Source organism: Aulonocara stuartgranti (assembly GCF_965226115.1).
Source record: "Aulonocara stuartgranti genome assembly, chromosome: 16".
NCBI classification, from domain to species: Eukaryota; Metazoa; Chordata; class Actinopteri; order Cichliformes; family Cichlidae; genus Aulonocara; species Aulonocara stuartgranti.
This window is the reverse complement of record NC_138952.1, coordinates 10,446,682-10,457,851: the sequence shown is the minus strand read 5'-3', so window position 1 is coordinate 10,457,851 and position 11,170 is coordinate 10,446,682. Positions and strand designations below refer to the sequence as shown.

General features: G+C 40.6%; 1 protein-coding gene across 3 annotated transcripts; it reads right to left on the bottom strand.

The window, feature by feature from the left end:
* Positions 1 to 2,652: 2,652 nt before the first annotated feature.
* Positions 2,653 to 10,280, bottom strand: LOC309691552 (uncharacterized protein). Of its 3 annotated transcripts, none has more exons than XM_082509283.1 (3): positions 9,006 to 10,280; positions 5,320 to 5,498; positions 2,653 to 3,915 (listed from the first exon to the last, which is right to left on the bottom strand). In XM_082509283.1, exons 1-3 carry the CDS (start codon positions 9,984 to 9,986, stop codon positions 3,906 to 3,908), a joined length of 1,170 nt encoding a protein of 389 aa, XP_082365409.1. In that variant the 5' UTR covers positions 9,987 to 10,280; the 3' UTR covers positions 2,653 to 3,905. The 3 variants fall into 3 exon arrangements, with proteins under 3 accessions (XP_082365409.1, XP_082365408.1, XP_082365410.1); XM_082509282.1 differs by lacking the exon at positions 2,653 to 3,915 and adding an exon at positions 4,618 to 4,827; XM_082509284.1 differs by lacking the exon at positions 2,653 to 3,915 and having other exon boundaries at positions 5,373 to 5,487.
* Between the last annotated feature and the right edge of the window lie 890 nt (positions 10,281 to 11,170).

Genomic DNA, 11,170 nt, shown 5'->3' with positions numbered 1-11,170 from the left:
ATATGCTGCCTCTGGCATAATTTATTATCAGTTATTTCATCTTAATTCATGTTTATACTTACACATGACTAATAATTATACTTAACTAAGATCGTTAAACTCAGTTGCCTGTTCATGCAACTTCCCATATGTTACCCATATGGTGCCCATAGAACATAGCCCATCTGGGCTGGCTCAAGTGGGTCCTACTTGGCTAACCCAGGTGGGTCCCAGATTGGATGCCCATTGTAAGCCCATCCCCACTTGGAACCCCCATAGCCCATGTGGGGCCCACATACTGGTGTTTACTGGGAGTGTGTTATGCTTAACCTATTTTGATGTTTATTGTTTGCTTAGGTTCTTTAAGGTAGTCCAGTCCTTTTTGTAATTATGTTACCCTTGCATTACGTCTCCCTTGCCCTTCGTGTGGTTATGTCTGTGTGTCTTGTACTGTCAAGTTCATGCTGTCAGTTATGTCACCTCCCCCTGTACTACGTCTCCCCGGTTCATGTCTCATGTTTCCTGTTTTACTTTGAAGGCCTGCATTCACTGTCTGTGTATTCAGCTCACTCCTCCTGTCCTGTCGTTAAGTTCATGTATGTCAGCTGCGTTCCCATGTGTGGCCACTTCCCCTGATCATCCCTCATGTGTATTTAGTCTCTGTGTTTCTTACAGTCTGTGTGGCGTCGTCTGTGTTCCCACCCTCCGTGTTTCCATGCCTGGTCTGTTGTCTTCCAAGCCATTGCCATTTGTTTGGAAGTTGTGTTTTGATCGTGTCCTGTGGATTTTTGAAATTTGGCCATCAATTTCTGGAGCAAAGACTACTCACATTGTTGGAACTTTTGGTACAACCCTGTCTGGATTACGACTTTGATACAGGATATTGGACTGGACTAACGGAGTTAACGAGGTAATTGCAGGCTAGCCAACGCGTTACCAGGCTAACAGCTGACTGAGGAATCAGCTGACTGAACCTGCTACCAGGGTAACCAGATAAAATGGGGCCGAAGAGGACACCGACAGCTGAGGAAGTCGAGGACATTAAAAAGTCCCTTGACTTCATAATGGAGGAAATTTCTACTATCAGGTTGCAGCAGAAAAATATCATTGAAATTGTGGAGGAGGTAAAGCTCCTCCGCATCCAAAATGCCGAAAAAGATAAAAAGATTGCATACCTGGAAAGTAAGGTCGCTGACCTGGAACAATACTCCAGGATAAACGACGTCATCATCACTGGGCTCCATATTAAACCCCGGTCATACGCTCAGGCGGTGACCGCTGACAGCAACGAGGAACCTGGAGAGCTTGACATTAGCTCCACGGAACAACAGGTGGCTGCTTTCCTGCGGTCCAAAGGGATTGTCCTGGACTGTAACTCTGTCGAAGCATGCCACCCTCTTCCCAGGAGGAACGGCAACATACCGGCTATTATATTAAGGTTTGTAAATCGAAAGCACAAGATTACGCTGCTGAAACAAGGAAGAAAATTAAAAGGATCTAATGTCTTTATCAATGAACATCTAACCAAACACAACGCTGAAATAGCCAAAAAAGCGCGACACCTTAAGAAGCTGGGAAAAATCCAAGGCACTTGGACGACGAACTGCAAAATATTCATTAAACTAAACGGATCACCAGAGGAAGCCAAAGTTCTGACCATTAAAAATATGGCGGATCTCGAAAAATATCAGTGAGCAACACGATCTGGACGGCAAACAAGGTAACAGACAACCACACACTCATGACACACACTGGAAGGAAGAACTCAGATACATCTGGAAGAATCAGCTGCATCAGTCAGACAGTTGCAGAATATGATCAATTGGAACTGAAAACATTTAACTATATGGATCACAATACACACGACTTGGAATATGAAATAGATCCAGACAACTTTTTCTCATCTAACAATTGCTGCTACTATACAAATAAAGACTACAATCAGAGGATTAAAACTGAGAATAAATTATCCACTTTAACTGTAGAAGTCTCTATGCTAATTTTAGTCATATCAAAGAATATCTTAACCAGTTTTCACATCCATTTAGTGTCATTGCCTTATCAGAAACTTGGATCAATATGGAAAAAGGAACAGACTTTGAACTGGAGGGTTATGAATTCACATTTATAACTAGGCGAAACAAAGGAGGAGGAGTGGCCTTGTATGTGGACAAATCCTTGAAATTTAATGTGGTGGAAAAGATGACGATGGTGATTGATAATGTATTACAGTTTAAATTTGTAAAGAAAAAAGTAAAAATGTAATCATTAGCTGTATATACAGAGCTCCAGGTAGTAGTATTGAGACATTCAAAGACTGGATAGAAGAAACATTTATTGAAATAGCTCGCAAAAAAGTTTTCATTTGTGGAGACTTCAATATTGATTTGCTAAACCCAAATAAACATAAAACCACTGAGGAATTTATAAACACAATGCACTGTATGAATCTATTCCCTAAAATTACTAGACCTACCAGGATTACATCACATTGTGCAACTCTCATAGACAACATTTTTGCAAATGACATTGAAAATAAGACTAAGTCGACTCCTGATTAACGACATAAGTGACCATCTTCCAATTTTTACAATCTATGATAGGAATTACAAGATCAATAAAATGGACAGTAAAAAAAGAGTACAGACGAGTAAGAACAGAAGAAAGAATGAATGCATTTAAAAAAGATTTATTGAAGGAAAACTGGGGTGAAGTATATCAGGAACAGGACGTTAATAGTGCTTATAATAAATTCCTTAGAATATTTACATTGCTGTACAATACCAACTGTCCAATAAAGCAATATAGTAGGAAACAGAAATATATGGACTGTCCATGGATAACAAAAGGTCTGCAAAATACATGTATAAAGAAAAATGCTCTATACAGAGAGTTCTTAAGAACGAGAACTAAAGATGCTGAAATCAGATACAAAAGATATAAAAATAGGTTAACTAATATACTTAGATTTAGTAAAAAGGAATACTATAAGAAGCAATTAGATATAAATAGAAATAATAATAATAAAAGATTATGGGAAATCCTGAACAGTGTTATAAAATGTGGGACTGGACAAAAGAACTATCCCAAGTATTTCATTTGTAATGACCATGAAGAATACAATATGGATGTTGTGGCAAATAGTCTCAATGAATTCTTTGTAACTGCTGGACCAAATTTAGCAAGAACAATCACTCATCCTGGGAAAGCACAGGAAAAACCCGATACACTGATTGACAGAAATCCATATTCTATGTTTCTCACAGCCGTTGATGAAAATGAAGTTCTTGAAATTGTCAAAAAATGTAAAAATCACAAATCTTTGGATTGTAATGATATTGATATGATAGTGGTTAAAAGAGTCATTGAGGCTATTATAAAACCATTTACATACATCTGTAATTTATCATTTCAAACTGGTCGATTTCCAGACAGAATGAAAATAGCAAAAGTTATACCTCTATACAAATCTGGAAACAAACACCATTTCACAAACTACAGGCCTGTCTCTTTACTACCTCAATTCTCAAAAGTTCTTGAAAAACTGTTTAAAAACAGACTGGAAAAATTTATAGATAAACATAAACTACTCACTGAGAGTCAGTACGGATTCAGATCAAGCAGATCAACATCATCGGCACTATTAGATTCAATAGAATACATCACAAATTCCATAGACAAAAAGCAATATGTGGCTGGGTTATTCATAGACTTGACAAAGGCATTTGACACTATAGATCATGATATATTAATAAGAAAACTGGAACGTTATGGTGTCAGAGGGGTAGTTTTAGATTGGGTCCGGAGTTATTTAAGTGACAGAAAGCAGTTTGTGAAAATAAATGGTGGTTGCTCCTTATGTATGGACATTGCTTGTGGTGTACCCCAAGGGTCAGTTTTGGGTCCAAAATTCTTCAACTTGTACATTAACGACATCTGTAAAGTGTCCAAAGGATTAAAAATGGTTCTCTTTGCTGACGATACAAACATTTTTTGCTCTGGTGATGATCTGCAGAATTTATTGGAGGATATGACTAATGAAATAAGTAAAGTGAAGTTCTGGCTTGATAAAAACAAATTATCATTAAATTTGAATAAATCTAAACTTATGTTATTTGGAAATAGTAGTTTAAATACAAATGCAAAGATTCAAATAAATGGTGTTGATATTGAAAGAGTCAGTGAAAATAAATTTCTGGGGGTAATAATAGATGAAAAACTTAACTGGAGAGCTCACGTAAGATATATTCATTCCAAAGTATCACGAAGCATTGCAGTACTAAACAAGGCAAAACAGGTATTCGACAGAACATCACTTCATATTCTCTACTGTTCACTGGTTTCACCATACTTAAGCTATTGTGCAGAGGTCTGGGGCAATAACTATAAAACCACATTACATTCACTTTTTACTCTTCAAAAGAAAGCAATTCGAATCATCCACAATGCAGGTTATAGGGAACATACAAACTCACTATTTTTGCAGTCTGAAATATTGAAAATTGACGATATAGTGAAATTCCAAACAGCACAAATTCTATTCAAAGCAAAAAATAAAGAACTGCCAGGTAATATTCAGAGTATGTTGTTGTGTTTTTTTTTTTTTTTTTGTTTTTGTTTTTTTTTTTGTTTTGTTTTTTTTTTTTTGTTTTTTTTTTTTTTGAAAGAAGGAAGTTATAATTTAAGGGGTTTTTGTAACTTCAAAACAATGAAGGTACGTACTACAAGAAAAGGCTTTTGTGTTTCTGTTCAAGGAGTGAAACTATGGAACAAACTGAATATGGAATTAAAGCAATGTCCAAACATAAAACTGTTCAAAAAGAGTTATAAAAATATGATCTTCTCGATCTATAAAGAAAAGGAAAATATTTAAATTAAGTGAATGTCTCTATTTAAAAACAAACAAACAAAAAATTCATGATGTGATATTATAGTGTATAGTATATCAGAAATCTGTTCACTATTTTTATTACAAATTATATCAGTAAGGAAGCTGACTAAATATTCACTGATAATTTATGGGACAGGGGTGGGATTAAATAAGTGTATACTTCTTCCCACTCCCTTTCAACATGTAAATTAATCAGAATGTTTTTTGTATGTAATTTGTATAGTATATATTTTTTTTCTCTCATTTCTTTTCTAAATGTACTTGTATATTGTTCACATGTTGAAATAAATTACCTATCAATCAATCAATAGCCTCACCATAGTTTGTTCCCAGTTTAGGTTTTTGTTTAGCCACGCCATCCCTGCTGTATTTGCACACCTTGTTTTCAGCCATATTAAAGGCTCGCCTTCTGTTAAAGCTCACTCCCGTCTGTTCACTTGTGTACGCACCTGGGTCCATTACACGCATTCTCCACTCGGTCCGTCACAGCGGACTGTGACACCTCCAGGCTGGGCACACAGCAGGAGGGAGGCCAAGGAGCCCCCCAGCCAGGCTGAGAGGACCCCCAGAGACCCAGCAGCCACAGTCGATCACAGCCCCGGTGCAGAGAGCGCCCTCTGAGGAAACACTGGAGATATGACACAATAGGATATATACAGGGTAAAATGATAAAATAAGAACAGGATACAATATAGAGTAAGAAGGTTAAAAAATGAATAAGAATAAAATCAATAAATATTAGGTAAAGTCTAAATTAATAATAGAATAACAGGATAGAATAAATAAGCATAAAATAAATAAACGCTAAGTAAAAGCTAAATTAAAAAGGTGGGTCTTGAGCCTGTTCTTAAAAACATGTACGTTCTCTGCGGCCCTGAGCTCCTCCGGCAGGCTGTTCCACAGACGAGGACCATACCACTGAAAAGCTGCCTCTCCGTGAGTATGTGTCCTGACTTTAGGGACAATCAAAAGGCCAGCACCAGAGGACCTCAGGGTCCGCGAGGGTTCGTATGGTAAAAGCAGATCTGAGAGATAAGAAGGCCCAAGACCATTAATACATTTAAAAACCAATAAAAGAACTTTAAAATCGATCCTGAAACACACGGGGAGCCAGTGCAGCGATTCTAAAACCGGTGTAATGTGGGCCCGCCCTCTGGTCTTCGTCAGCACACGAGCTGCCGAGTTTTGCAAAAGTTGTAAAGTTGAAATATTCTTCTTAGGAAGACCAGAGAGCAGGGCATTACAGTAATCAATGCGACTGGTAATAAAAGCATGCATCAGCATCTCCGTGTTGGCCCGAGAGAGAATAGGGCGGACTCTGGCTATATTTTTTTTTTTTTTTAGATGATAAAATCCAATTTTGGTTACATGTTTAACATGTGGGATAAAACCAAGCTCAGTCAAAAATAACACCCAGGTTTTTCACTTGTAGTGAAGGACATAGTGAAAATGCCTGTAATTTAGACAAGAGTTTCTCTCTCTGAGCCTCGGGACCGACGATTAAAACTTCAGTTTTGTCCTGGTTAAGCTGTTAAGTTTTCTGCCATCCAAGATCGTATATCTAAGATACAGTTTAAAAAGGGCATCCATTGGTCTGGTGTCATCAGGAGACACGGAGATGTACAGCTGCGTGTCATCAGCGTAACTGTGGAAGTTCACTCCATGCCTCCTGATGACACTGCCGAGAGGGAGCATATACAAATTAAAAAGTACAGGGCCTAAAACCGACCCTTGAGGCACACCACATGTCATTCTATGGATCTTAGAGGAGCATGTATCCATACTCACCATAAAAGTTCTGTTAGAGAGATAGGAAGTGAACCAGTTATGTACAGCACCAGAGAGGCCCACCATGTGTTTCAGTCTGTTTAAAAGAATAGCGTGGTCTACTGTATCAAAGGCTGCGCTTAGATCCAGTAGCACCAGGACTGAGAGCTTTTGGGAGTCCCAGTTACATCTAAGATCATTTAAAGCCTTTAGGAGAGCCATCTCTGTGCTGTGGTTCACCCTAAATCCAGACTGGAATATCTCCAGGATCTGTCTATCATTGAGAAAATCAGTAATCTGAGTAAAGTTTTTCTAAGATTTTACTTAAAAATGGTAAGTTGGATACAGGTCTGTAGTTATTAAAATCATTACAATCCAAATTGCTCTTCTTCAGAAGGGGCCTCACCACCGCCGTTTTAAAGGCAGCAGGGAAGACACCCAACTGAAGAGAGCAATTCATCATGTATAAAAGCTCAGCCTCAAAAAATCCATAAAGTGTTTTAGATCCAATCCCTTCTTCACTCTTTAAAAGACATGTGGTGGGTCTCACTGTGGAGAAAACTTTCTGAAGGTTCTCAGCATTAACCAGGACAAAGCTGTCCAGTGTCTCCTCAGGTACAATCGAGCCATCAGATGTGTTTACAAACATATCGCGATTAGATAAAATATCAGATCTGATGGCGCTGATTTTTCCCCTGAAGTGGTCTGCAAACTGCTCGCAGAGTGAGTCTGTGGGGGTTCTTTAGGAGCTGTTAAAATCAGGGTTAAATAAATGATCTATGGTGGAAAAGAGGACCTTGGGATTATTTTTGTTATTACTGATTATTTTGGCAAAGTATGAATTTCTTGAGTTCCTTAGTGTATTATTGTACATTTTAAGTTGCTCGCAAAATATTTGATGGTTGATAGTATTTTTATTTTTCCTCCACCTCCTTTCTGCTGCCCTGCAATTTCTTTTGAGTTTTTTGACTTCTTCGTTTCTCCAGGGTGATACGTGTTTTACGTTAATCTTTTTGGTGGTGAGTGGAGCAACGGAGTCAAGGCTTTTCTTCAGTTTGCTGTTGAAATGATTAAAAATCAGATCGCAGGGTGCAGGTAAAATCACAGGGGGGCATTCGTCTAAACCCTGGTAAAATTTGCAGCCACTTCAGAGGTTAGATAGCGCCTCCTCACAGTTCGCACCGAGGTCTCCCGCTGAATAAAACCGGTGATGTTAAAAAACACACAGTAGTGGTCAGAGACAGCCAAGTCAACAACAGAGGACACGCTGGTGGACAGCCCATGGGTGATGACCAGGTCCAGAGTGTGTCCTCTGTTGTGAGTCGGCTGCGTGACGTGCTGGGTAAAATCCAAACAGTGAAGAATGTTTAAGAATTCTTTTGCTGCAGGGTCAGAAGGATTATCTATGTGCAGGTTAAAATCACCGGTTAAAATTATCATATTATAGTTTGAATGTATGTTTGTTAAAAATTCTGAGAATTCCTTGATAAAAGCAGCGCTGTCTTTAGGTGGTCTATAAATTGTGACAGATAAAACTGGAGGGCTGCTGAAAACAATAGCATGGAATTCAAAAGTGGTAAAATGATCAAATAAAATTTGTTTGGAGGTGAGTGTGTTGTTGGTTAAAGATGCAGTCTCACCACCTCTCTTACCACTTCTAATAGAAAAAGAGAAATTAAAATTTGGTGGGGAGGCCTCAGTGAGAACAACTGGTGCATCCGAGCCCAGCCATGTTTCAGTTAAAAATAAACAGTCAAGTTTATTATCTAAAATTAAATCATTAATAATAAAAGACTTGTTCGACAGAGAGCGTACATTTAAAAGTGCCATGCTGATTGAGACTGGTGGATTTTTTGACAATAGAGTTGGATGGATGTTGATATTTTTGAAGAGGCCGGAGGTTATTAATGTTTTTGGAGTTACTGGATTTATGATAATTCTGTTGCTCTCTGTTTGTGATTATGACGGGTATTGTGTTGACTGTGGGAGAGAGAGGTCCTAGTCCAGAGTTTTGTGTATTACTGTTAAAAGTGGAACAAATATAGGAGCTGGGACCAAGGGGACATCAGTCAGTGGCAGACGGATCAGCAGGTAATGTCAGTTTGGGGTAGTGACAGGGCGATGTGCGGGAGTGCTGTACGCCAAATGCCAAATTGGCGGACAGCAAACGGCGTCCCCAGGCGTTGAGGTGGAGCCCGTCTGCCCCAAAAAGATGCCTCCTCTCCCAGAAGGCATCAAAGTTGTTAATAAAACCCACGCCGTGGGAGACACAGGCGGAGGAAAGCCAGGTGTTAAGGCTGAGCAGCCGGCTGAAACGGCCTATCCCTCTGCCACAGGTGGGGGTGGGCCCGGAGATAAAAGCACTCACCTGCAACTGACCAAGGAGGCTGAAGAGTTGGAGGAAGTCCAACTTCAGCAGCTCAGATTGCTGTTTGGGGATGTCATTGGTGCCGATGTGGATGATGAGCCGGTTAACCTGTGGGTGGGATGCCAGAATGTTGGGAATTCTGTCCACTATGTCAACAACAGTGGCTCCCGGGAACCACAGCGTGAGCGCCCCCCTCATCCGCACGTTCCTGACGATGGAATCCCCGAGGACCAGCGTGGAGAGAGGAGGTGCCACCGGGGGCTGTTGGCCATCTGAGACGCCCGCGCCGCGACACCGGGGGTGTTCAGATGGAAATGCGCCAGCCGGACTGCGTGAGTGACTCCCAGGTAGCCGCGCCGTGGGTCCTCTTCTCCGAGGAGCCGGGGTAAAGCACAGCTCTCCGCGGTGAGTTTGCACCACAGCGTCGGGTTGCCCGCCGCGACTCCGGGGGCGTAGTGGTGGAGATGGCGCAGACCTCAGCGACACAGCGGGATGGCGAGGGCTAGCGGTCAGAGGAGGAAAGTCCACAGGATCCAGGACATTGAATTTATTCTCCAGTACTACCGCGCCGGAGGGGTGAGGGTGCGAGAGACGGATCCTCCTGCCCCCTCTGCAGCCACCACGCGTCTCAGCCACGGTCCATGGCGCTGGTTGGAGTGGAGTGGAGCTGACCAGAGCCTTGTGTCTGGCCCCTAGCTGAAACCAGGAGTTCTCGTCCTTGGCAGAAGCACCAGCGACGCAAGTTGAGAGCCTGTGTTGACTGTTGGCGGGATCTTGGGACACAGCAGCTGGATGGTGCACTGTGTCGGCTAGCTCAGCGCTAGTAGCGGTGGTTTGAGCTTTGCCAAGGAGGATCGTGTCAAGTTCGCATTCAGCCCCCTGGATTTGGTATAGCGTGGATATCCTTTGTTCCAGCTCGATCACTTTTTGGCTCAGGTTGATGCAGCTTTCACAGCTGGATGTTGAGGTAAGTGGTGCCATTCCGGAATCTCGTACCGGCGACAGCGTCAAAAACAAAAATAGAAACTGCCACTTTAGCCTACGTTAGCTAAAAAGTCAGTCGTGACGCAGCAAAAAAAGCGTTTCAGATCAGTATCCAGCAAAAGTCGAGTCAAAGAGTCCAGGAGTGTCCAGGAGTGTCGAGCACGACAACAGGACGCCCATATTTTAATAATATGTATGCATTAAGTCCATAGTAACTACATTAATTGCAAAAAAGTGCAACAAACTACAAAAAAAATTGAAAATCGTTTTTGGGTTTTTTTTTTTTTTTTAAATATATTTCTACTTGGAGAAATTTAAGAGGCTTATCCCTCAAAACTTTAAATACAAAAAAGTTGCAAAAAATAGTTTACAACAACAGGAAATTTATTTTGAGTGTCTTCATAGTTTTATTTTTGAGATACACCAATTTTTATATACTGTAGGAATAACGACAAACAATCCTATGATGCAAATTTGCAAAGAAAACAGCATGTGCATCAAAATAAACTATTTTAAGCAGTGCAATTCGAGTTCTAAGCATCCCAGCAACTATTCAGAAAAGCATAAAGTCAAACATGACTTATAAAAACACCAGTATAGGCTCTTAAGGCCTACAAGTAAAAAAACTACATTTTCCGCGAAAATGACGTCTCTTCCGGTTTCGGGCAGAAAATGGTGGACATGCAATCGTTCGCACTGACGTCTGTTTCAATGTGGGAAGTGTTACGAACAGCTGATCAGATCGGCAAAGCGTGTTTCTAGAATATTATGTTTTTGTTCCCGCAAGCTCTTTTCATGCAATTTTTGCAAAGCTTTATGTGGAAGGAAACCGTGACTTAGGACAAGCTGATGGCATAAGATGTACGTACAACTCTGGTTTCATATGCAAAAAAAATTATTGCGCTAGCTTACGCAGTTCCCGGTTCTACAGGGATTTAAAAATAGTTACGCAAAACAGAGCGTGCCTGCTCCAACCGGCTTTAAAGGGTTAAACATGTAACAATCGAATTGCATCTTTCCATTGCCAGCCATCTCATTTTGTACAAATCCAGCCAACTCTTCCAAGTTTGTGTATTTTTTAAACCCTTACAAGAATTGAAATGTGTCCCAAATATCTGTATCCCATCAGAGGCAAGTTTCTTAAAGGAGAGGTAGTAGCTGCTCCACCATAGGACCAGTAG

Excerpts from the sequence above, each read along its gene's own strand:
- LOC309691552 (XM_082509282.1), bottom strand. The coding sequence starts at position 9,986 with ATGGCACCACTTACCTCAACATCCAGCTGTGAAAGCTGCATCAACCTG. Across the intron at positions 5,499-9,005 it reads GCCTCCTTGGTCAGTTGCAG|TGTTTCCTCAGAGGGCGCTC; the intron begins GTGAGTGCTTTT and ends TCATATCTCCAG. Across the intron at positions 4,828-5,319 it reads AATGCGTGTAATGGACCCAG|ATCGAGAAGATCATATTTTT; the intron begins GTGCGTACACAA and ends TTTTCTTTATAG.